The 25,433-nt window shown below is 47.7% G+C and overlaps 2 protein-coding genes across 5 annotated transcripts; one reads left to right on the forward strand and one right to left on the reverse strand.

Moving 5' to 3' along the window:
• Nucleotides 1-697: 697 nt before the first annotated feature.
• Pced1a (PC-esterase domain containing 1A) lies at nt 698-6,579 on the reverse strand. Of its 3 annotated transcripts, none has more exons than XM_059261427.1 (8): nt 6,312-6,579; nt 5,214-5,354; nt 4,621-4,700; nt 4,272-4,510; nt 4,012-4,162; nt 3,677-3,923; nt 1,340-1,615; nt 698-1,050 (listed from the first exon to the last, which is right to left on the reverse strand). In XM_059261427.1, the coding sequence occupies exons 2-8, from the start codon at nt 5,335-5,337 to the stop codon at nt 803-805; spliced, it is 1,365 nt and encodes a 454-aa protein (XP_059117410.1). In that variant the 5' UTR covers nt 5,338-5,354; nt 6,312-6,579; the 3' UTR covers nt 698-802. The 3 variants fall into 3 exon arrangements, with proteins under 3 accessions (XP_059117410.1, XP_059117409.1, XP_059117408.1); XM_059261426.1 differs by lacking the exon at nt 6,312-6,579 and adding an exon at nt 5,654-6,140; XM_059261425.1 differs by lacking the exon at nt 6,312-6,579 and having other exon boundaries at nt 5,214-6,140.
• Nucleotides 5,660-25,433, forward strand: Vps16 (VPS16 core subunit of CORVET and HOPS complexes). Of its 2 annotated transcripts, none has more exons than XM_059261423.1 (24): nt 5,660-6,266; nt 18,969-19,057; nt 19,288-19,385; nt 19,470-19,598; nt 19,883-20,027; nt 20,146-20,261; nt 20,360-20,482; nt 20,609-20,664; nt 21,001-21,090; nt 21,181-21,275; nt 21,436-21,512; nt 21,921-22,052; nt 22,150-22,277; nt 22,406-22,441; nt 22,583-22,691; nt 22,848-22,982; nt 23,079-23,187; nt 23,295-23,392; nt 23,480-23,587; nt 23,867-23,944; nt 24,035-24,204; nt 24,287-24,383; nt 25,017-25,120; nt 25,219-25,433. In XM_059261423.1, exons 1-24 carry the CDS (start codon nt 6,214-6,216, stop codon nt 25,361-25,363), a joined length of 2,520 nt encoding a protein of 839 aa, XP_059117406.1. In that variant the 5' UTR covers nt 5,660-6,213; the 3' UTR covers nt 25,364-25,433. The 2 variants fall into 2 exon arrangements, with proteins under 2 accessions (XP_059117406.1, XP_059117407.1); XM_059261424.1 differs by having other exon boundaries at nt 5,668-5,765.

A 25,433-nucleotide genomic window follows, 5' to 3' on the forward strand; every position in this document is an offset into this window, starting at 1 on the left:
GAATTCAAATTTAATGGGTCTTTACATGACCCACCTTCCACCCCATTGTCACTGCCACACTCCAGCCTCCTCTCCCCTTTCAAAGCTGAGGCCTTGAACTTCGGCTTGACTTTGTGACCAGTTCAGCAGAGCATCTCTGACACCACTCCTGTTCTGCAGTGACCTTGGATGTCTTCTCTATCAGCTCTTGTTTCTAACTACCAGAAAAGGTTGGTCAGTATTTGCTTTCCTCTCACTGCACACCACATCAAGTAAACAAAGGGATCCTAACTGGTCTTCTGTCTGCATTTGGGAGCTTACAACTTAGGTGCTTACAACTTACTGCATGCCTGCTGTGTGCCAAGAATGCATGCTAAGGCTTTGTCTTCCCTCCTCCAGGAAGAGATGAATACCAAGCATACTCATGACTGTGTGCAACTGGGAGGGAAAGTTAGAATTAGCCAAATCCAAAATCTCACCTAAAATACTGACAGTTTAACTCAGTCCTTGATTTTTTCCAGTCCCAAAGACCTGCTGATAACAAGGGACCCACTGCGATCTTTATTTAGCATATGTGTTCTTGTGAAGATAGCACTGTGTTAAAAGAGTGTATTCATTGATTTCTAAATAGTTTGCACAAAGGCCCAAGAGGCAGCTTCCCCAACCCTTAAGGCCATGGTTTGGGAGACCCACTCCCTCACACAGGAATGTCACTCTGTCCTTCCATGCTTTTATTGATATCAGCAGTGGACAAAAATACCCCAACCCAACAGCTAGGGTATCAGGCAGACCCTTCAGGGCCATTGGCACCTCTAGATCCTGTCTACCCAGGCCATGTCCCTGAATGGGCATGTCCCCGTCTGTCCTGTTTATATGTGTGGATCAGTCTGTCTGAGTGCCTGAGTCTCTGCCTACATGCCCCCCCAATCCTTGGTATATGGTAGGGGTTGTTGGGAACATAACGTGGTTTGCCCCGGTGGACCACGGGGCCCCGGTGTTGACCATGGGAGACAGGGCCAGAGACTGACGGTGGCAGGGGGCCAGGCACAAAGTTCACTCCAGGGCCACATCCTACAAAAGAACCAGTCATCATCAGAGTAAGTTTCTGACCAGATAGCTCTGCTCCTCTGGGGTAAGTTTCTCTGTGTTTTCATTTCCCATCTGCAGAATGGAGATTCTACTTCCCTTACCCCAGACCAGGAACTGTGAGCAGATTAATAAGTTTACTGATGCTGTTCCAATCTGAGGGACTTATGTGACTAAACCCAACTCCCAAGCTCATGTGAACACAGGTGGCTAGGTTGGAGAATGTGCACAGGAGGCTGGGGAAGGTGTGAGCAGAGGCTACGGAGACACCTACCTAAGTTAGATGACACCGAGAAGTCCTCCATTGCATTGTGTTTGAAGAATTCATAGCGTCGAAAGGGCTGGCCTTGGGAAAAGGGGGCATCCTGGTGCAGGGGCGGGAACAAGGGAGGTGGTGAGGGCTGAAGACGTGGATAAGGAAAAGACATGGGACGAGGCAAATGGAAAGGTGGGAGGAGGGGCAAGGCCAGCTTCTCCCTGAAGTCTGGGGGCTGCTTATGGCTTCCCTGGGACGGATGATCCATCTCTGGCCAGTCCTCAATCCATGTGTCTAGGAATGGAATGATTGTGTTAAGTAGGCCTGGGAAGTCCGGCTGCCCCAAATGCTAGCTATCTGCACTTCCAGAGCTCTACCGCACCCTCTTGGAGAATAAGGCCAGCAGCCCTCCTCATTCCTCTTCCCTTCAAGCCAAGACCCAGTTGTGTTCCTTTTTTCTTGCTGCTCGTGATTGCCTGTGTTCTGAGCTCATGCCTGCTTCTGCCCAGTGCCTGTACCTCTAGCTTTTTCTTCTTCCCGAGTCCTCACAGGCCAATAAATTAGTCAAATATGAAGATCCAGCTCCCCCTCCCAACTAGTCTTCATCTATTTCTAAACCCTCACAGGGAGCATTCTACCCTGTGCTTTATCCTTCATCAACTGTGTATTGCCTCTTTTGAATACTTCATGCCTTCGATGTTTTTCCTACTAAATGGAACAGCCTGACAAACCTACCAAACCTCTTCTTTCCAACAGTCCGGTCACATGCCATCAACAATACACCCTGTCCTGAAAGTACCTCTCTATTCTCAACTACTTTTGTTTCCCCATCAATCTGCTCTCTGCCAATCTGAGGTGTGAGCACTGATCTGCTGTCCCCTTCCTAGTTCACACTCATATACTTCTGCTGGGTACGGTTGACTCCAAGTCTCTCCACAACATGTCAAACAGATCTGCCCTAGTCAAACTCACTCGCTCATCTCCCCTCTTCAAATCAAGTCTTTCTTTTAACAACCTTAATTTCCTTTTCACCCCTTGAGACAAGGTCTCATATCTTCCAGGCTGGCCTTAAACTCACTTTGTAACTAAGGATGAGCTTGCACTTCTGAATCTCCTGCTTCCTTTTCCCAAGCGATAAAATTACAAGCAGGCACCACCATGCCTGGCTGTATATGGTGCTAGAGATTGAACCCACGGCTTCATGCATGCTATCAACTTCCAGCACTGTACCAACTGAGCCACATTTCCAGCTGTTTCAATAGTTCTTAGATGGAATCAAAAGCTGTGAAGCACCACAAACAAGTCTTTCAACCTTTAAAACATTCCTTTATTTACTGAGGACTGATTCTCTCATTAAGCAAAACAAAGGAAATGGAACCAGTACATAATCCACCCGAATCTATCCTAAAGTCCCAGCTCCTCGCTTCTAGGCCCTGGTGGTCTGCCTCTATTCCTTGCCTTTCGAGGTCCCCCACAGCTTCTATTGCTGCAACAGCATCTAAGATGACTCATGCCTCCAATTCGACAAACACTGTACTCTTGGCACTGAAATACAGCACATCTGTCTTGGCACTGGGCTGGAGGGGATGAACTATCAACAAGTGACCTGATGCAGAGGAGAAGCAGATGTAGAAATAAACTCCGATGTTTTCTTTGCAGGCAGCCAGGGACTGAGAGACTAACAAGCAAACAAAACATTTGTAGCAGAGAACATCTCAGCAGGAATGCAATTCGAGTAGTGTCCCCAAAACAAGCTAAAGGAGTGGCACTCTCAGCCCCCACAACAGTTTGACTAGAACTGGGCCAGTGGAGGACTACACTAGGCTGGATCCAGTGAGACTGGGAGCCTAAGGCAGCGTTGAGGAGTCCACGAGCTGTTGTCTACTAACCCTATCACCCTGAGACCGACTTGCAGAGACACTGGAGGTTACATCATCTCTGCTCAACAACCTGCTAGCTGGCTGAACCTTTCACTTCTCCAGCTGATAAGCTTTCTTGCCTCGGCGACACTGCCTGGACTGCTCTTCTTCCATATCTGTCGTCCCACTTCCTATACCTGAGACTACCTAGAAGTATTCTCATTTCTCTCCCATTCCTCTATTGAGTAGGGGCTGCCTTTTGCAATCAGTACTTGAACACTAACCATAAAGCTGAAGAACTGGGAGTCGGGCAGACATGTGACTCCTGTGATCCACCCATTTCCAGGAAGTGAGAAAGGAACACTCAGGAGCCACAACTGTTTTTCAAGCGATCATCTACTTTCTACAAGTACCTCTGTTGCATTTGGTTCTTTGTGCCTTGTATGCTAAAGGTCCTATCTACATCACTACCCACCCACTCTGTGGCAGGTCTTACCTGGGAGAGGGTCATGTTTGGGTAGCTCCACACCCCAGGCATCAGCCACATGGCTCAGAAGTAAGTGTGAGAGGTGGCGGTGTGCGTGCTGGTCCCAGTGGACACCATCTCGATGACGATGATGTACAGCATGCCGGAAATGAAAGTGGAGGTCTAGGACGTCGAAACAGTGGTTCCCAGCTAGTGTAGCACTGTAGAAGTTCCCCTCAACAACATCCTGTCGCAGAGAGACTGCCAGGGGCTGCAGCTAATTAAGAAAGTGGAGCCTCTAAGATGGTGTCCTATCTACCAGCCAGCCACTCTATCCCCTGTCCAGAAGGGCCCCAGTCACTCACCTCTGGCAGGAGGAAACCCCCAGTGACACGTTCCCCCAAAGGCATTGCCATGTTCCACACCAGCAGACAAGAATCTGGCAAAACCTGGTCCATTCGTACAAACACTCGTTCCAAGTTCTGTCTGTAGCTCTCCATTGGGCAGCGGCCATATCTGTTGGGTGACACTTAGGGTGGGCACGGGCACAGGAATGGCGCCATACCTCCACCTCCAACCAGTATCTCCCCCCCCCCCCCCCCCCCCCCCCCCCTCCCGCCTGAACCTGGAGAGATCCCAGAGGCAGGAGTTGATGATCACGAGGTCAGGGGCAGGTCCATACGACAGCTCCTCCAGGACGTCCTCAAGGTACTCGGAGTAAACTCGGGTGAGGAAGTAGAAGCGCACAAGGTGGTGGCCAGAGCCAGAGCAGAACTGGCGGACCTCTCGGTACTGTGTCCCATTGTGCAGCTCGCCCAGCTGGCCCCCAGCCACCAGCTGATCCTGTTCAAAGCTCAGCTCCCCCTACCCACCCACCCCCACCCCGATGGTCAGATCCATGCCAGGCGGGTGGTCTTTTTCAGGCCAGGGTCTGCACCCACCCAACACTGGCATGACTGCCAAGCTTCTCTCACCTTGGCTTTTAACTGGGAAGCTGTGAGCAGTGTGTCTTTCTGGAGCAGAAGCACCAGGTCCTTATACACAGCTCTCTGGACTGCAGGGAGACAGGGGTCCTAAGGTTAAAGCAGGCCTCACTCCGTCTCAGAGCCTCCCCAATGAAGGCCTTTTGTCTCCCAGGGTTTGGATGCCCAACAGCAGCTCTATGGAGGGTTGACTTAGAGAAGAAAAGATGAGCTTTAAAAACCCAGGCTGGGTTCTTTCTAGTCATATGCCTCTCCTCTAACTTATGTATAGTGACCCAAGACCAACTGGCACATTTAAGTTGGCCCCGTCACCAGGGAAACACACAACATAACCCACAGCTCCTTTTAAAAAAAAATCATGGATGGCTACAAGAGACAAAGCTGCTACAAGCATGGGCTAAAATGGTCTACAAATGATATGCCAGGACACCCGTGGAAGGTATGTAGGGGGAAAAAAAAAAGTTTAGTGTTCTAAGACAGAGTAAAAGATGGAGAAGAAAACTAAATGGAGATACGGCGTGCAGACATAAAGAAAAGGCTGCAGATATAGGGCTGTGAAATGTCATCCTAGAGTGGTCACTCACTGGAGTCCCCCAAAATGACCACGAACTTGTTGTGAAGCAGCTGCTGGACCTCAGAGGCTTGGAAGTGGACCATGGTGCTTCGCAGCAGGCGGTGTGGCATCTCGTTTTCCAAACAGAAGACCATGCTGCCACTGACACCGGCTGCAGGGAGAGGCCACTATGCTGATAGAGAGCAGGGACTCAAGGTAGATCAGTCTGTCCCAAGATGACAGATGCGCGCAGGCCCCTCCCTGGCTGCTCTGAGTAATAGGGAGGAGAGTGGGGCCGCAAGGCGCATCCCATGATAGCACCAGCCTTCATCACACTTGGAGGGAAGGCGGAGGGTCGCTTGGGCCGAGGGCCTATACTATGGCGCTTCGCGCGCGCAGCGACTCCCTTGCTCCCAGCCACGTGTCAGCGGAGGCCCCGCGTGTGCGCACACGTCCGCTCGCGCCAGTTACCAGTCTCCGGGCTCCAGGGATTCACCAGCCAGTAGGGCAGGCCCGGGTGCCGGGCGCCTTGCCCACAGCGGGCTCCTGATCTAGAGTCATGTTCCCGCGCCCCAGGAGGGCGGTAGGTTTTGCAAAGACCCCGCCCCACAGAGCCCGGGTGCCCAGGTTAGCTGTCGGTGCGCAGCTCGACGCCCAGTGCTCTCCATGCGTGCGTCGCGGTGGTCCAGCCAGCGACTCCAGCATCTGAGCTCCAGGAGGAGATGCTCATGGCTCCCACTTCCGGTCACTCATGTCCCTTCCTGCGCGACCCCCAACGTCGGAAGGGTCAGAAAGACAGCGAGGTTGGCGGCGGTGAAGGATAGGAATAAGTGTTAGGCCCACCCGGGCGGACGCGAAGCCCGGGTAAGAGCGGAGGGCAGAAGGATAGCTTAGTGCGGTTTGCCCACAGTGCGGATGGCCGCTATGGCGGCCTCGCCACGTGACCCCGACGGGCGGAAGCGGAAGTGCGGCCTGGAGCTTGCGCCAAGCGGGTGTTTTCTCGGCGCCTCTAGCCGTCAGCTGTAGCAGACATGGACTGTTACACTGCGAATTGGAATCCACTCGGGGACTCTGCCTTTTACCGGTGAGCCGCCCGCCGCCCCACCTTCTCGCCCATCGCCTAGCTTACCGTGCTTGTTTGCTGGCTTGAGCCTGCCCCGCCGGAGCCAGCGGCGCTCGCCCCCCTGCGTCACTACGGGTGCTGGCGCCCGCCCCTCGGGCGGCTCGCCCCAGCGTCTGCCACTTTATGCACGGTTGCCTCAAGGGCAGCAATCTTTCCTTCCTCTGCTCCAACGGAGGCAAGCTCAGAAGGCACCCCAATACCGAGGTCTGTCGGCCTCCGGAAGGATGCTCAGATCACATTGAGGAAGGCCGCCCGTGGCGACAGCGAGTGCCAGTCTCCTTCCGGAAACTGCTGCTGAAGTCAGACCACAGGGGCTCTCAGAGGAGGGCGGGATCGCCACAGCGGGCGGGGTGACAGTACTGACCAAAGCTGAGAGAAGGGGGTGAATAGCCATTCAGCTTTGGGGCACTGTTAATGAAGAACCCTAGGCATTGGCAACTCACTGAAGTTGGAGAGCCCTGAGCAATGGGTCTTTCTCAAGTCTAAACCAGTAATATGATTGCAGTGGTTAGCGTCTCGCTGATTTACTTTCTTCAGAGAAAGTGCAAACTGCTTGTGGAACACATCAATGGGCCAGCCTATATTTTGTCTCCTTGAGCGGCTTCCGATCTCAGCCATCTAATCGTGTTCCAGCCGCACAGAATTGCAGGCTCAGAGCATCATGCAATTTCATGGCTTTCTGTGTTTTCACAGCCCTACCGCCTCTTTTGTGGGCATTGTTATTTTCCTCTTTATCACACTGAAGAATTATTGCTCATCTTTCAGGACCTCCCTGGTCTTCTTACAGTAGAATTTTTTGTTCCTTTCAGGGTTCGGTTGTAGAGTCTTATTATAGGTGGCAAATGAAGGCAATATTTGTATAGGTTTCTTCTGCTGAGCTCCTCGAAGGCTAAGAATGTCTCTTTTACTTCCCGTGCATATTTAGACCAGTGCCTCTTACCTAATAGTTGTCCAGCCTGTGGTGTCCCATGCCTCTAATTCCGGCTCCTCTCTGTGAGATCCAGGCCAGCCTGGTCAACATAGTCATTTCAGGCCAGGCAGGGCAACATAGTAAGGCACTGTCTCAAAACAACAACACAGAAACAAACAAAAGCTAATAGTTGCCCAACTAGTTGCAAAATCGCAAAGAATGTTTCATTGATGCACCTGTAGATCACAAAGACATTGCATTGGTGTCTTATTTCAATAGAAGACATTGCTTCCGCTAGTGAAGCTAGTGAAACTGTTTACCATTCTCATAGCCAGACTTTTAAATGAGATTTTGTTGTTCACAATGTGATGCATTTCCTAGACAAAGGATGCCTTGTGATAATTTTTAGAGATATGTTACATTTGTTTATTCATAATTCCTCTTAGACACGTATACAATATGAAAAATAAAGAAAATGAAAAACTTAGTTGAAATCAACAGGAACTATTAATGATTTCACCTGAAAATACTACTGGACAGGAGGATCATGATTAGTAACTGATCAGTTTATACTTTATCTTAGAAAGAAACAGTTTGTGCTTTATTTTAGAAAGTCAACGAGACACTAACCACTGTAATCACATTACTATATACACTATATATGTATACAGCCAATCCAGCTTTGGCTATATACATACATTGGAGGCCAGCCTAGGCAAGATGAGACTCTGTCCCAAAATACATATTTAAAATAAAAAATAATAAAAATAAAATATTAACTATTTTTAAAGTACTTTTAAATCAGAGCATAGAAGGCAATGACCTCATTACAACAGAGATCCTGCTGTTTATTGTATGAAATCTTAGCTTCATGGATGCATAAAATTTCAAAAGATATGAGTGTGCGTGTGTCGTAGAAGTGGCTAATTTCCCATTACCTGTGTTGAACTCATAGAAATGATTAGACGTGTTAACCCTGCTGGAGATTATATATATGTCCTAAGTTGCTAACAAATAAGACTTTCTTAAACTGGACACTATGCTAAGCACTTTATGTGTAGTTTCTTAAGTATCCCACCACATGGAATCAGGATCATGATTTGCTCCAACTTAATGATGAGGAAGCTGAGGGACAGAGAGTCCAGGTTAAGTAATTAAGTGGTTCTGTAAGTGGTAGCACATACCTTTAATCCTAGCAGAGGCAAATGGATCTCTGAGTTTGAGGCTAGCCTAGTCTACAGAGTGAGTGAGTTCCAGGGCAGCCAGGGCTACACAGAGAAACCCTGTCTTGAAAAACCTCCCTTCCTTTCCCCCCCACAAAAAACAATAGGATGTAGTAGACTCTATATGCCAAAACATAGAATTGTTTATTTTATATTTAGAGTGTGTGTGTGTGTGTGTGTGTGTGTGCGCGCGCGCGCGCGCGCGCTGCGCGCGCGCGCGCGCCATGGCACATGTATGGAAGTCAGGGACAACTTGTAGGAGGAATTGGTTCTCCCCTTCCCACCACGTGGGATCTGGGGATTGAACGCAGGTCATCAGGCTGGTAGCAAGTGCCTTCACAAAGCTGAGCCCTCTTGGCCTAAATTTTTTTTAAGACAGGAAAATGCAAAAGCATTTTCTAGTTTATTCACCAGTGTGGAAGTGTTTTAAGAATAGGTGCTTGGTTTCATTCATCTCCTCGTCTAGGACTTAGTCTGTGATTTTGAATAGTGGATGAATGGTGAACAGGTAGACTCTTTTCACTTGAGTCTCATCTGTAGGGCAGGAGTCTTTGCATTGGATTGGTTTTCTCAAGAACTTGCTGGATTTGAAAAGGTGAGGAGAGGAAGTGGTGACCATCTCTTACCGGGTTCTAGAGATTTAGCCCTTTTAATCCTAAAACTGCAACTTGAGCTGATTCCATTCATTAGTTTGATCCTACCTTTGCCAGACTCGGTATGTGTCAGTAAGTGAGACAGACATAGAGTACCTTTGACATTCATAAGGCTTACAACCAGCACATGACATGGAGGATAAGGACTCAACCTTTGATCATGGTTACTACGGGGAATACTGAACTTGGGGGTGAGAGGAAGCAAGGAATCAAGGAGGACATGGGTTCTCAGCTTAAAATCATGAAAAGGGAAAAGTGAATTTGGCAGAGAAGAGGATGGACTTGTTTTGTATGTGTGGGTGTATGTTCGTGTTTGTGGTGTATGTAGGTGCACATGCTCTTGCAGAAGGGGGAGGGTTGGTGTTGCTCCTCAGGAGCCATTTACTCTGTTTTTGAAAACCAAGTCTCTCACTGGACCTAGGACTTGCTGATTAGGCTGGGCATTCCCCAGGGATCCACCTGTCTCCACCTTCCCAGCACGATAACCACAAGCATGCACCACCATGCCTGGATTTTTATGTGGGTGCTGAGGATCAAACTCAAGGTCTCCTACTTGTGCGGCAAGCACTTTAGTGAATGAGTTAGCTGTCTCCCCAGCCCCTGAACTTGGTTTTGAACACATTGAGTTTCAGGCACTTTAGAAATAGTTTCATTTGTAAAAGGAAGAAGAGTGATGATACATTTTATATAACCCTGAATAATTTATTCTTATAGGGTTGTTTTTTTTTCTTTGTTTTTCTCCCTCTCTCGATACTGGATAGTCCTGTTATTTTTAAAAGGGAAGGAGATTATTATTATTATTATTATTATTATTATTATTATTATTTAGATTTATTTATTTTATGTGTGAGTGTTCTATCGGCATGTATGCCTGCATGCCAGAAGAGGGCATCTGATGCCATTATGAATGATTGTGAGCCACCATGTGATTGGTGAGAATTGAACTCAGGACCTCTAAGAACAGCCAGTGCTCTTAACCACTGAGCCATCTCTCTAGCCCCAGGAGATTATTTTAGTATTGTAGTTGTAGTTGTATTTTGAATAAGCATAAATATTTATTTAAAGTATCGTTAAATATATATAACAAAATGTGTCATCTTAACTTTTTTTTGTGTTTTGCCTTGTTTTTAGAGAAAATATCACTACTTACTTTTTTTATCTTTTTGTGCGTGAGTGTTTTGTCTAGATGTATGCCTGTGTACCTCATGTGTGCATTACCCACAAAGACCAGAAAAAATCATGGGACCCCTTGGAACAGAATTTACAGATATTTGTAAGGCAACATGTGGGTGCTGGGAATTGAACCTGGATACTCTGGAAAAGCAGCCAGTGCTCTTAACCACTGAGCTGGCTTCCCAGCCCTCCTTGATTTTGTTTTTTGAGACAGGCTCTCACGTAGCCCAGGATAACCTTCTGCCTCTACCTACCAAGTGTGAGGGATATAGGCATGTGCCAGTGTACCTGGTTTATCCAGTACTGGGCGTTGAACCCAGGGCTTCATGCATGCTGGACAAGCATTCTACCAACTGAGCTGCTTTCCCAGCCCTTTATCTGAACCATTGTTTAATTACTGTTCAATAGTGTTGAGTATATTTACTATGGTGTACAGCCAATTTAAATTTTTTTCATCTAATAAACCTGAAATTCTATACCTATTAAATAGCAATTCCCCATTAAACAAGCACTCCCATTTCTCTGGATTTGACTATTCTAGGTAACTCATGCAAGTGATATCTATCATTTGTCTTTTTGTGACAGGATTATTTAACTTAATATTATAGTATTCCCAAGGTTAATGTTATAGTATGTGTCATAATTTCTTATTTTCTAAGGCTGAAAGATTTTTTTTTTTTGTATGTACATACTCCATTTTCCTTATCCATTCTGTCAGTAAGCAGCATGGGGTACAGATAGACAGAATGGATGATAGCCTCTCAGAAAAGCCTATGGGGTGGGTGGTACAGCTTTCATGAGGACAGGCTATGCACTCAGTGGTAAAGGCTAGCTACATTTTTCTTCTCTCTACGTAGGCCCCAGAAATAGAAATCTTGTTAGCAGCAGTAAATGGACCCTGGATTCTAATACCAGGAAACCATTAGACATAGCAGTGTTGCTCCGGAGAATAATGCTCCCATAAATGTGTGTGTGTGTGTGTGTGTGTGTGTGTGTGTGTGTGTGTGTGTCTTTAAAAAGGCTAGTTGAGTACATGCTTGGTTTGTGGAGGGAAATGCAAGAAATGAACGAGCAAACCCCCCTTTTCAGACTCTGTTTCTGTTTCACTTCTTCTGGGTGTATATCCAGAAATAGAATTAGTGGATTGTTTGGCAGTTCTGTTTACATTTTAAGAGCTGCCATACTGTCTTCCACAGCAGCAGTTGTGCGGTTTTACACACCAGAGTCCTTGAGTACCATTTAGTTCTGAGTTGTCTGGAAGCAAGGGGTTTGGAAGTGATAGCGGACCCCTTCAGGGACCTACAGACTGTTGGACTGACTGTTCCCTGGTGTTAGACCCGATAGACTTCCCTGCCCAGCCTGTTGCATACAGGGCCCTTCACACCATGGTGGACAGTGCTTTCCCAGAAGTTTACCTGCACAGCCAGAGGGACTTCTTTATCGATTACTGCAGGGGCTGGAGTGGAGGCTACCAAAAGTACTAGGTTTCCCAGTTTCCCAGATTACAATCTAGGATCTATTTATTGCTGCTCAGGAGATTTCCATTTCTGGGATGTGAGAATGGAAGAGAAGGATATAACTAGCCTTCTACGTTGAGGGATGGCCTGCCCTCATGGAAGCTTTACTCTTAGGCTTTCCTGAGAGGCTGCCCTCCATTCTGCACATCTGTTCCCCATGCCACCCAAGAGGCATAGCATGTGTTGTCCCCAGGAGCACTATCTCCCTCGAAGGCTTTGGGAGGTGATCCACCCATTGTTGCTTTTGTCTCCCAAACCTTCCTCCTGCATACCCTTTAGTTCCTTTATGCCAGTCACTTCCTCCTTCCCTCCTGGTCTTTGTAGCTGTTGAACTCCTGGACCACATTCCTCAATGATTGTTTGGAAGCTTTGGCCCAATGACCTCCTGTACATCCCAGCTCTTGCTGCTTTTGAGGACAACGTAAGTGAGCACTTAGCTTCACAGTCCAGCAGTTTGTAGTCAAGTGATTATATCCTCCTTGCCCTCCCTGCCTGTCTCACCCCACTCCAGTGCATGTCCAGAACTGCTCTACCTTTACAGGATTGAATTCAGAGAGCTTTGAAGCCCTCGCAAGCACATAGAATCTGCTTCTACAGACATTTTTCTCCCTGTCTATCGAGGAGGACAGCTACAGTCACTCACTTCATTTTTGTTCTAGTCTTTTCTCTAGCATCCTTATTCTTTTGTCCTGTGTCATCCCTGGCTATGTAGAGCTGTCTCCCTGTGCCCGTGCCAAGGCTGCAGAGTGCTAATGTGAAGTTACATGGGTGGCTGGGACTACTACAGACCCATGCTCCCAGTTTTATCTGGACTCCTCTGCTCCTGTTTTGTGGAGTCATCCTATATTCACCATGGAGGCTCAATGTGTAAAAGACTACATGGTGAAACAGTTGTAAATGATTCAGATACTACAGAAATCCTGAAAATCAAGGTCTCCTTGCACTGTTCCCTATAACTTCACCTTCTACGTTCCAGAGAACTGAAGTCATTGCATGGAAAGGCCTAGATTTCACCGGACTAAACTTGCTCTCTTGAACCACTGAAGATATATGCCCCTATATAACCTGTCCAAATGGGAAAGGGAAGAAGAGAAAGGCTAGTGTGTACGTATATATGTACATATAACTAGAGAAAATGTACAAAGCGACACTGGTCTCACTTTTGTTAACAGACATAAAAGGTCATAATTGCTATCTACAGCTTTCATCTGCACCTGCATATCCCCTGTAACTGTAACTTTGCTCTTCGCCAGAACATCCTTTGCCCTTGTTTCTAACCCCAGTAATGACCAAGCCTTCATTCCTTAGTCAGGCTGCTGTGTTTGGTTCCTGAAGATTTTCATTGACTGTTATTATTAGGCGTGAAACTAGAGATGATGCCACAGAGGAGTCGCCAGATTTTAAGTTAGCATAGCTTCTTGCTAATTTTTTTTCCCTTTTAAGAAGAATAACCCACTTTGGTAAATCAAGCCCCCCTTTTATGCCTGTTGGCAGAACAGCTGAAGGTGGTAAGGTGGCACTCTTACCTTCCAATTCAGTAAATCCGTTGTTGCATCTCCTAGTAGAACATTTGCCCCTAGAAGCCTCAGCTCTGCAAGCCAACAGACCACACTTTCCAGAACAAGAAGCTACTACTACTAAGTAGCCACTCCCACTTCTCCCCTTTGGTCTAGCTCTCATGTATTCTGCAGGGAAAACTATGTCTTGTAATGGTGTCTGACTCAAAGCATAAGGCAGAACCCCATTCTTTTAAGGTAGTTTGACTTCCAATTAGTGTTGTAACTTCATCATCAGTTAATTCAGTACTGTGGTTTGGATATGAAATATTCCCCATTAACTGTGTATATTTTAGGGGCTTAGTTGCTAGCTAGGCTTAGGGGGAAGCAGTTAGATCATGGAGGCTCTGACGTAATCAATGGTTTCATACATTGATGGATTCAAAATTGGAATAGGGGGTTGGAAGATCGTAGAACTGTGGGAGGTGGGGCCTAGTTGTAGGAAGTGGGTATCTGGAGGCATGCAGTAGAAAGATAGATCTTGTTCCTCACCCCTTCCTCTCTCCCTGCTTCCTAGCCGTCATAAGCAGCCATGGCCACATGCTTCTGCCACCGTGATGTTCCGCTTTGTCTCACACCCAAAGTCTGACCTTGTACTGGAGCCCTTCAAACTTAGTTACCTTTCTATTGCTGTGAAGAGACACCATGACAAGGCAACCTATAAAATAGTTGGGGGCTTGCTTTCAGTTTCAGAGAGCGAGTCCATGACCATCATGACAGGAAGCATGGCAGCAGGCATGCAGTCATGGTTCTGGAGCAGTAGCTACGAGCTTACATTATATCCACAAGTTGGAGGCAGAGAGAGCAAGATTGTGGCCCCAGAGACACATCTCCTCCAACAAGACCACACTTCCTAATCCTTCCCCAGACATTTCCACTAACCAGGGACCAAACATTCAAACATCTGAACCTATAGGAGCCACTCGCGTTGAGACGACCACAGATTCTGTGAGCCAGTGCAAATCTTTCCTTCCATTAGCTGTTTCTCTCAGGTATCTGTCACAGCAGCAAACAGTCTGACACTCGCTTGCTTCCTGTGGGTGTTAGAATATATGGCAATTGGTTCTGTGGCCCAGAGCTGACTTCTTAGCACTCTGTGTTGAGATATGAGCTCACTGATGAGATGCAGTGCTTTGAAGAATGCTACAGTGATGAATAAAGCATTCTAGATGTCGAGATTCTGAGTGCCCACAAATGCATTCATTCATAGGCAAGAAAGGTGAGTCTACCCAGAATATTTATCTGTTCCAATAACAACTAATCTCTGCCTCTTCAGAGCCCAGTGTTATCATCTTGCAGGTTGGACCCTTGAGAATTGTGCCATATTGGGGACCTGCTTTAAACACTCAACACTGTGTTAGCTAGCTCAGCAGCTTCCATCACATCTGCTGGAAATGAGATCGTGATAGGGTGTTCAGGTTGAGGGTAGCTGCTCCGAGAGATGACAGACAAGCTACTTTCACCAAGAAGAGAGGCTACAAAATGGTCAATTTCATTCGGACCTAACTACATACCCCTATTTAGGTTTCGGGATCCCATTGTTTCCTGATCAGTACCCTAACTTCCACATAAGATATGGCATGCTGATAAACTCAACTGTTGTAATTTAAAAACCCACAAAATTAAAATTGTGTTGATTTTCAGTGATAGCAACTATGTAAGCTATAAGTGATTATCTTAGACCTGTCATAGAAGCTTTCTGCTTCTCAGGTCATGATTAGTTAGTAGTCCAAGCAAGGTGTGAACACACAAGAATGGAGATAAAGGGACAGTTGGGAGCCCTGGAACATAGCATCTATAAGGCAAGCCACACCCAAAGGCTGGATGTATAGCATGTAAAGGCTAGAAACATACTAGTATGCAAAATATGTATATAGCCAGATATGAAGGTGTACAGACAAGTGGGTAGTCTGGTATGAACAGAAAGCTTAGAGTGTAGTGTCTGTAGAAGAGCCCTGAGAAAGTGATCAGGACCTAGGCAGGGTTTTCCGGATGTGGTCACATGACTGGAGTTGAGAGCCACCACCAGGTCTCTTCATACCCCAAGGCTGGCAGCAACAGGAAAGCATCAAGTGCTTGTCCTGTGTGTTGTTTAGTGTTTTAGCGCCCTCTACTGAGAAAGCGTCACATTGGACTTACTGAGAGACGGGCTTGAAGGAATAATGGTCATTTTGTAGAATGTGAGATTTTGGAACTGAACAGCTGTCAGTTTGTAACTGGCATGCTACATCTGAATTAAGATATGTTTTCCTGCCGGGCGGCGGTAGCACACGCCTTTAATCCCAGCACTCAGGACGCAGAGCCAGGTGGATCTCTGTGAGTTTGAGGCCAGCCTGGTCTACAGAGGAAAATCCAGGACAGGCACCAAAATTACACAGAGAAACCCTGTCTCAAAAAAACAAAAAAAAGGTATGTTTTCCTGTATTTTCATTCAGTGAATTTAGTAACAAAATATCAAATGTATATGTATTGTAAAATTTAAAAATCTTCAAGCCACTATGTGACTCAGCAGGAAGGAGACAGAAGCTGTGATTAAAAGTGTGCACTACTGTACCTGACTTTTTTTTAGTTTTATTTTTATTATTTCTAAAGCATGTCTGTGAGTGTGGGTACAGGCCCTCAGTGCGGAAGAGGGAATAGGTCCCCTGGAGCTAGAGTTACGGGTGATAGCAGTGGAACTCAGGTTCTCCGCATGAGTAGTATAAGCTCTTAACCATGAGCCATCTCTCCAACCTCTCATCTGTTTTCATATTCCTATCTCAAAACAGCAGTTTTAATTAACTTTAGTTTATATAGTATGTTTTATATCTGATATATACATATACGTGTGTGTGTGTGTGTGTGTGTGTGTGTATTCTTATATTTTCAAATGCTCTTAAATACCTTCTACTATTTTCTGTTTCAAAGAGTCCCTTTTGCAACCATGAACTTTAGAGTCAATGTATGCATTTCTGTAAAGAAAATATTGGGAAGAATTTTTGTCAGAATAATTGTACATTTGTGGATCATCTTACAATATTTAGCCATGTCTTCTGTATCCTTGAGGAAAATTTGATATGATTTTATTGTGTTTTTTCATGAGGTTTATTCTTAAATATCTTAAAATTTTTATTGCTATCATAAATAGAATATTTTGTTTATTTTTTTGATATTTACTTTATTAAAGACAAGATCTATGTATCCTGGCCAATCTGGAACTCACTATGTAGGCCAGGCTGGTCTCAAACACAGATCCTCTTGCCTCTGCCTCTGCCCCTCTGTCCCTCTGCCCCTCTGTCCTTTTGCCCCTCTGCCCCTCTTCCCCCTGCCCCTCTGTCCCTCTGCCCCTCTGCCCCTCTTCCCCCTGCCCCTCTACCTCTGCCTCTGTTTCTGCTGAGTTCTGGAATTAAGGACATGAGCCACCATTGCTGGCATAACTAGAATCTTTTAAAAGTTAATTTTATAAGTCAAGTGTGGTGAATGCATGTTTTATTCCTAGCACTTGGCAAATGAAGAAGCAAATAGCTATGAATTCTAGGCTAGCCTGGCCTACATAGCAAGAGCCAGGGCAGCCTGTAAGCCCATGTCTCAAAAAGCAAAAACAAAAACAAGTTGAAAGTGCATTCTCAATCATTTTCATTCTTCATTCATTCTCTCGTCCTTTCTCACCCCCCTCCACTTCCCTCTTTTCTCCCATTCTATACCAGTCTTACTGTGAATGGAAAATTTCTTGCCATAGAAAATGGGCTGACGTTTGTTGCTGAGTTCTCTTACTGTCCTTACTGCTTTGCTGAGTGTCCCTCATTTAAACTGAAATAAGTATTTCATATTTCAGAGTTCTTTGTAATTTAGACTATTTGTGTAGACTTAGCCAGTTTATCATCTAATTTGAAACTCCTAAATCTAAAATGTTCCAAAATCTGAAACAACACTCAAGAAAATAAAGATTTCAAAGTATATTAGTCAGGGTTCTCTCTAGAGAAACAGAACTTATAGAATAAATCCATAGATAGCTATAGATGGAACCATATATACACACACACACACACATAAATAGATGAATGGATATAGAATATATTATGAATATATTATGAATATATTTAATAATGTTTACCTGTTATAATATATTTATATTATATTATGTATTATATGTATTATAATATGTATTATACATTAAAATATATAATATGAGGGATTTATTAGAATGGCTTACGGGTCCAGTTAATTCAACAATAGCTGCCTATGAACTGAAGGTCTAAGAATCCAGTAGTTACTCAGTCCATAAGGTGGGTGGTCTCAGCTGGTCTTCAGTAGATGATGGAATCCCAAAGTAGGCTCTAATGTAATATAGAAATGTATTATATAGAAATGATAGGATAAAAGGGTAGATTTGGCAAAGTTTACTAGGGTACACAATATATCATACAAGTGCCAGGGAAGGAGTGAACTTGCTAGCAAGAGGGTGCCAGTAGGCCAAGAGAGAGCTTCCTTCCTCCGTATCGTTTATATAGGCTGTTATCAGGTGAAGTCCAGATTAAGGTGGATCCTCCCACCTCAAAGATCCAGATTAGAAGTGGGTCTTCCCATTTCTAATGGTTTAATTAAGAAAAAAATCCCTCCCAAGTGTGTGTAGCCAATTGAGTTTTAGTTCATTCCACATGTAGTTAAGTTGACAAGCAAGAACAATTATCACACAAAGCATTCCAAATTCTAAGATGATGGGGGCACAGTTTATAGTAACAATTTTGCTCTTTCTCCAAAATATAAGTCTAGGGTTTTTATGCTGGGAGGAGGCTGAAGTTCAGGTTTGGTCTAGAACTACTAGTGTTGCCCAAGTTGACCTTGAAGTTGAAATAATACTTCTGCCATAGCCTCTCAAGCTCTAGGCTTCCAGGTGTGAGCCACCATGCCTGATTTAGTTTGTTTGCTTGTTGTTTTTTCCTTAAATTATTTTGGCTAGAGCCCCAAGAGGGCCATTCCCTCCCCTACCTCCAAGCATCCAGTGATAGCGTGTTTGGAGCGTCAGCTCCTTCTCATGCAGCATACATTCACACATGCATAGGGTTGCAGTCTTCCTGCCTGCCTGAGATTTTGTCATCTCACATAAGCCAGGATTCACAGGACTCCACCAGCCAGACTCTCTCTAGCCCTATCTCATTGAAGAGCTCATTTTGGGGTGTCTTTCAGGCACTGTCAACTCAGTGCTGCTAAAACTGGCTTCATCTCTAATCTAGTTTGACCCCTAAACGTAAAGAGCACAATCTTATTCCTCATTGGAAGCAGAAATAGAAGCGGTCTCCTCTTCCATGAGGAGGCCTCTGAAGGTCTCCCTTTCCCACTGTTTCCAGCCAGAGCCTGCACCCTACCTTAGCACCGTTCCAGTGTCTTGTACATGACCTGCACATCGCAGTTGCTCCTACCAATATTGGATAATTGCCTCAAAAGCTACACCCTTCCTTGCCAATATGCTATGCTGTCTCAACCTGTGGTTCAGAGGCCTCTGTGATTTGGTCAGTTTCCTCTTGTGTGTGTGTAGGAGGACTCCCCTCCACTACCTGCAAAGGAAAATGGTAGCTTCAGGCATTTCTCTGGGCCTCATTATGTCTAGATACAGGATCATGGGGAATCTAATCTGTTTATCTCCGTGGGCAGGAAATATGAACTGTACAGCATGGACTGGGACCTGAAGGAGGAACTCAAGGATTGTTTGGTGGCTGCTGCACCCTATGGGGGTCCGATTGGTATGCACCCCTCTATTTCTACTATGTATTGTTGGGCCCCAGGGTTGTTCTCTGCCAATCCACCTTGCTAAAATGCTTTTAATTTGGGTCCTTATGAGAAATCATCACCTGTAGATTTCTTAACCTCATGGTCCCTTGATTGCCATGGGGTGGCATGAGGAACCACTCCAGGAGGCTTACCTCACATGGGGCCTGAGGATCTAGGACAGAAGTCCCTTCTCAAAATGCAGCTCTACTGAGGAACTGTTGGAGAAAAGAGAAGGCTGCCAGTGTGCGGCCAGTACTGGAGATCTACTCTGCTTCTGGCATGCCACTGGCCAGCCTGCTGGTAAGCATGGGGCCTATCCCTACCATGTGATGGGCAAGGCTGGCTGACTCCAAGGAAAGCCATAGGAACCTCTCTCCTCTGCAGTGGAAGAGTGGGCCTGTGGTGGCCCTCGGCTGGTCAGCTGAGGAGGAGCTGCTCTGTGTGCAAGAAGACGGTGCAGTGCTAGTTTATGGGCTTCATGGAGACTTCCGGAGGCACTTCAGCATGGGCAATGTAAGGGCCACGGGAGCCTGAGGAGGGAAGGTGGGCCTCATCACCTGTAGATTTCTTTTTTTTTTTTTTCTTTTTTTAAAGATTTATTTATTTATTATGTATACAGCATGTATGACTGCAGGCCAGAAGAGGGCACCAGATCTCATTACAGATGGTTGTGAACCACCATGTGGTTACTGGGAATTGAACTCAGGACCTCTGGAAGAGCAGTCAGTGCTCTTAACCTCTGAGCCATCTCTCCAGCCCCACCTGTAGATTTCTTAACCCATGGTCCCTTTTGCTAGGAGGTGCTTCAGAACCGAGTCCTGGACGCCCGGATCTTTCACACTGAGTTTGGTTCTGGGGTGGCCATCCTCACAGGGGCCTATCGCTTCACCCTGAGTGCCAATGTGGGTGATCTCAAACTCCGTCGGATGCCAGAGGTGCCAGGTAAGCCCTGATACTTAAGAGAGCCCTTCAGTACCACAAATGTGCCTCCAGACTGGGACCAGGAGAGACAGACGCTGTGGGCTCTGGTCATTCCAAAGTATCCTCTTCTCTGTCACAGGTCTGCAAAGTGCACCCTCATGTTGGACCACACTGTGCCACGACAGAGTAACGCACGTTCTTCTGGCTGTAGGACCTGATCTTTACCTCCTGGATCATGCCACGTGCTCCACAGTGGTGAGAACCGAAGTGGGAATGAAATGGAAGAGCTGGCCAAGCAGTAGGAAGGCCTTGAGAAGTCAGTTTATCTGGTTTCCTCCTTGGCTCTGCCCCAGACACCTGCTGGCCTAGCCCCGGGAGTGAGCGGCTTCCTACAGATGGCCGTATCCTTCACGTATCGTTACCTGGCACTCTTCACAGACACGGGCTACATCTGGATGGGGACAGCGTCACTCAAGGTGTGGTTCTGAAACAACAAAGGGTAGTGTGCTCTGTCCAGGGGAGATCCGTTGTGAATAGGGTCATGGCTTTTCAACAGCAGGGTGACTGCTGGGACAGGGCCTTGACATGCTGTGCCATTTCAGGAGAAGCTGTGTGAGTTCAACTGCAACATCCGGGCACCCCCGAAGCAGATGGTCTGGTGAGGAGAGAGGCGTTCTTTAAAGCTGGGGTTAGAGCATAGCCTTGTTCCCTGGGATAGCTTGAGTCATCCTGTCTTCTGTTCAGACTAAGTGGAGATTAGGCATTCTCTTCTCTGCCCGCCCTTAAAGGACCATTGTCCTCTGTGGGCCACTTGACTGGTAGTGCCAAAGCGAGAGGGGAAGCACATGGGTCACTATATAGCCAGAGAAATGGACTAAGGGACACAGTATGTTCAAGGCCGTCCCAAGGAAAAGGGGCGCAAGCAGCGATATAGAAGACATGGCCATGGGCCCGATGTCCTGAATGTCCCAGATGTGTATCATGTTGTCTACAGGTGTAGTCGTCCTCGAAGCAAGGAAAGGGCCGTTGTGGTGGCCTGGGAGAGGCGGCTGATGGTGGTGGGCAATGCACCTGAAAGTATTCAGTATCCTTGGAACGCTTTCTGTGTGGGCTGGAAGAGGGAGGGGAAAAGGGAGGTGCCCTGTCTTTGGATAGAAGCCTTGACGAAACTCAGGTTTGTGCTAGATGAGGACTCCTACTTAGTGCCTGAGCTTGATGGGGTCCGCATCTTCTCCCGCAGCACCCATGAATTCCTGCATGAAGTCCCAGGTGAGGCTCCCACAAGGGTACAGTGTTACCTAAGGCAGGTGCTCCTGACCACAGACTACCACACTGTCCTGAAACAATGGCCCCAAACAGGGTCTGGGTATTAGGGGCAAGCTGAGAATTTTCATGCTTCTTCATCACTACTCAAAAACTCCTCCCCTAGTGGCCAGTGAAGAGATCTTCAAAATTGCCTCAATGGCCCCTGGAGCACTGCTGTTGGAGGCCCAGAAGGAGTATGAGGTAAGTTCTGGTCGACTTCTAAGACTCACTCCCAAGATGCTCTCTCCCTTCCTCTTTTCCTGACTGGACCAGCCCTCTGCCCCTGCCTGAGCACCTATGATAAGCCAGGTGCCACCTGGCAGGGGAGGGGTTTAGGTAAGACTGGCTGGAGCTGACAAAGGCTAGCACATTTAAACTGGCTGGGCAGGGCAAGGCATCCCTACTGTACCCAGGCTCAAGTTAGTGCTACTATTAGGAAGTATCAAGCACCCCCACCCCATTCCCACACAATAAGCAGTTGTGGGCCCCTCCAGTAGACTGAGTGGATTGGGTCTGTTTGGCCTTTCTTAGTCATTGCCATTTGAACTATGTAGTCCCAAGAGGCTAGGTGTTCTCTGTGATGCTCCATCTTTGGACCTCTCCCCACAGAAAGAGAGCCAGAAAGCAGATGAGTACCTACGGGAGATCCAGGAGCTGGGGCAGCTGATCCAGGCTGTGCAACAGTGCATTGAGGCTGCAGGACATGAGCACCAGCCAGACATGCAGAAGAGTCTGCTCAGGGTTGGCCTGGAGGGAGTTTTGGGGGAGGGTGGGCTGGGGATGGGGTGGGCTGGGCAGTGAGGGAAGTTCTTTTCCATTGCCCTTTGGTTCTTCTCAGGCGGCTTCCTTTGGAAAGTGTTTCCTCGACAGGTTCCCACCTGACAGTTTCGTGCGCATGTGTCAGGACCTGCGAGTGCTCAATGCTATTAGGGACTACCACATTGGGATCCCTCTGACCTATAGCCAGTATCCTCCTGCATGTCATGAGGGTGTTTACAGCTGGGCATGGCAGGGGAAGGGGCAGGAGGTGTGGTCTGCAGATCCCTGGCAAACAGGACTTACACCAGTTGGATCCTTAACCAAGGAAAATTCAGATACAAGCAGCTCACCATCCAGGTGCTGCTGGACAGGTACAGAAGCTCAGGGGTGCTGTAGGAGGGCAAGAGTGGGTAGCATTACAGCCTTATGTGGGGTCTAGTGGGTACTACTCCTCACATGCCTTTTAGGACTAGGAGGACTCAGCCCTGTGTCCCTTCCCCCTTGTCTGCCAGGCTCGTGTTGCGGAGGCTTTACCCTCTAGCTATCAAGATATGCGAGTACCTGCGCCTTCCTGAAGTACAGGGTGTCAGCAGGATCCTAGCCCACTGGGCCTGCTACAAGGCAAGGACATGGGATGTGAGGTAACCTTGGGCCCTGGAAACATAGAGGAAATACAGAGCATGGAAGTAAAGGGTGGGTTCTGATGGAGGTCCTATGGGATTGGGCAGGTGAGGAATGACATCCAGACTTGTGTGACACCCACATACACACTTACAGGTGCAGCAGAAAGATGTCTCAGATGAGGATGTGGCACGGGCTATCAATCAGAAGCTGGGTGACACGCCTGGTGTGTCATATTCTGACATCGCTGCGCGAGCCTACGGCTGTGGCCGCACTGAGCTAGCCATCAAGGTGTGATTGTGTTACCTTTCCCAGACACCCCAGGGTGGGTGGTCCAGGCCCTTATGCACGTGCCCCTCTTTGCTTTCTGGCCCACCCACCTCACAGCTGCTGGAGTATGAGCCACGCTCAGGGGAGCAGGTACCTCTTCTCCTAAAGATGAAGAGGAGCAAACTAGCACTGAGCAAGGCCATTGAGAGTGGAGACACTGACCTGGGTGAGCAGGGTGTGGGTGAGGACCAGGTGGCGGTGGGATGAGAAGGTGAGTGAGCCCTATAGTGTGCAGAGCTGGGCTGGAGGCCCCGCCTACTTTATCATCTCCAGTGTTCACAGTGCTGCTGCACCTAAAGAATGAACTAAATCGAGGAGACTTTTTCATGACGCTGCGGAACCAACCCATGGCCCTCAGTTTGTATCGACAGGTAGACGCGTGTGAAGGGGAGGGAAGGGTTGGAGCTTTCTGAGCCCTTGAGTTGGCTTTGCTGACTAATCTTCTGCCCATGACCCAGTTCTGTAAGCATCAGGAGCTAGACACGCTGAAGGACCTCTACAATCAAGATGACAACCACCAGGAGCTGGGCAGCTTCCACATCCGGGCCAGCTATGCCGCTGAAGAGGTCGGAGGTCCAGAGAGAGGCCGGGGCCTTTGGATTAGTTTTTGTTCGGTTCTCTCACCGAGACCTGGCTCTCTGCATTTGGTTACACCCTCTCTGGTCATAACTGTTGAGGGGGTCTGAGAACATAGGCAAGGATATGACACTGATTTCAAAGGAGCTAGCTAGCTTCTCGAGGACACCAGAGGAATGCCCCTGGTGGATGAGGCTGACTTGGGCACAAGGGTGGAGAGAGGCAAAGCTAGTTAATACATTGTCCTCTGCACACCTTTGTCTGTGTAGCGGATTGAGGGACGAGTGGCCGCTCTGCAGACGGCAGCTGATGCCTTCTACAAGGCCAAGAATGAATTTGCGGCCAAGGTTTGACTGCCTTTTCTAAGCTCCCTGTCATGCCTTCTTGGTCTTTCTCCCTCGGCCTTCATCCCCAACCTGCCTCATTCTGGTCCCCAGGCCACAGAGGATCAAATGAGGCTCCTGCGGCTACAGCGGCGTCTGGAAGATGAGCTGGGGGGCCAGTTCCTAGACCTGTCTCTACATGACACAGTCACCACTCTTATCCTCGGAGGCCACAACAAGCGTGCAGAGCAGCTAGCCCGTGATTTTCGCATCCCTGACAAAAGGTGGGTTAGGATCCCGGCTGTAGGTAGTCCTGGGACCCCTTGCCTTTCCTGCATACCTATGTTGAGCCCGGCTTCCCTGCAGGCTCTGGTGGCTAAAGCTGGCTGCCCTGGCAGATTTGGAAGATTGGGAGGAGCTGGAGAAGTTTTCCAAGAGCAAGAAATCACCGATTGGCTACCTGGTGAGCCAGGGATCCTCCTGAGAGTCGTCCTGGGAGGGGCCAGGCATGGGAAATGGGGACGATGGTCCATTTGTGCACCCATTCCACTGCCCTGTGTTCTGAGCCAGTACTTCTTGTGCCCGTGTGAATGTGGGCAGACACAAACTGTGTGGGAACTCTGGAGGACAGGCCCAAGCCTGCCTCCTACCTAGTGGTGGAAGGAGTTGCTTTACCCAGTAAAGACTACAGGGGGCACTATGTGCCTAAGGGCAGAAGGGGCAGGAAGGGCCATCTGTGAGGCAGTGGAAGACATTGAGGAGGTGCTTGAGACGTATTGAGGGCAAATTTGATAGTGGCAGCCTGAGAGAAAATGCAAGGCCTGAGAAGACAGCAGGCAGAAAGCCTGCTTTGGTGGTGGGAGAGTGGAGGTGGTGGAGGAGGAGTATGAGGAGGACTGTGCTCAAGTCTCTAATAGGTCTTCGGTTTGGTTGTTTCTGTTATAAAAATGGTGAGCTCCATATTGTTTCGCACAGGTGGAAAGGGGACTCGAGACAATGACTGTGTATAAAATACCTATGGGCAATGTGTCCTCTGGGCTTCTGCTCCTAAGAGAGAGGAAGGAGGGCTAGTCTTTGTCTCCTCTGTCTTGTGAAGCCCTTTGTAGAGATCTGCATGAAACAACATAACAAGTATGAGGCCAAGAAGTACGCTTCCCGGGTGGGCCCTGAGCAGAAGGTCAAGGCTTTGCTTCTTGTTGGGTGAGTCACATGGAGACCTTTGTGCGTGTGCGGTAGCGGAAGAGTGGGCTCGTGCCCTGGAACAGCCCCAACATCACCCCCTTCTGCTCAAATCCCAGGGACGTGGCTCAGGCTGCAGATGTGGCTATTGAGCACCGGAACGAGACGGAGCTAAGCCTCGTTTTGTCCCACTGCACTGGAGCTACAGATGGGGCCACAGCGGACAAGATTCAGCGGGCCAGAGCCCAAGTCCAGAAGAAGTGAAGTGCCTGCCCGTGGGGGCTAGTCACAAGCCAGAGATGTCCAGATGTAAATAAATTTGGAACGCTAATTA

The sequence above is a fragment of the Peromyscus eremicus genome, chromosome 4 (genome assembly GCF_949786415.1).
Source record: "Peromyscus eremicus chromosome 4, PerEre_H2_v1, whole genome shotgun sequence".
NCBI lineage: Eukaryota > Metazoa > Chordata > Mammalia > Rodentia > Cricetidae > Peromyscus > Peromyscus eremicus.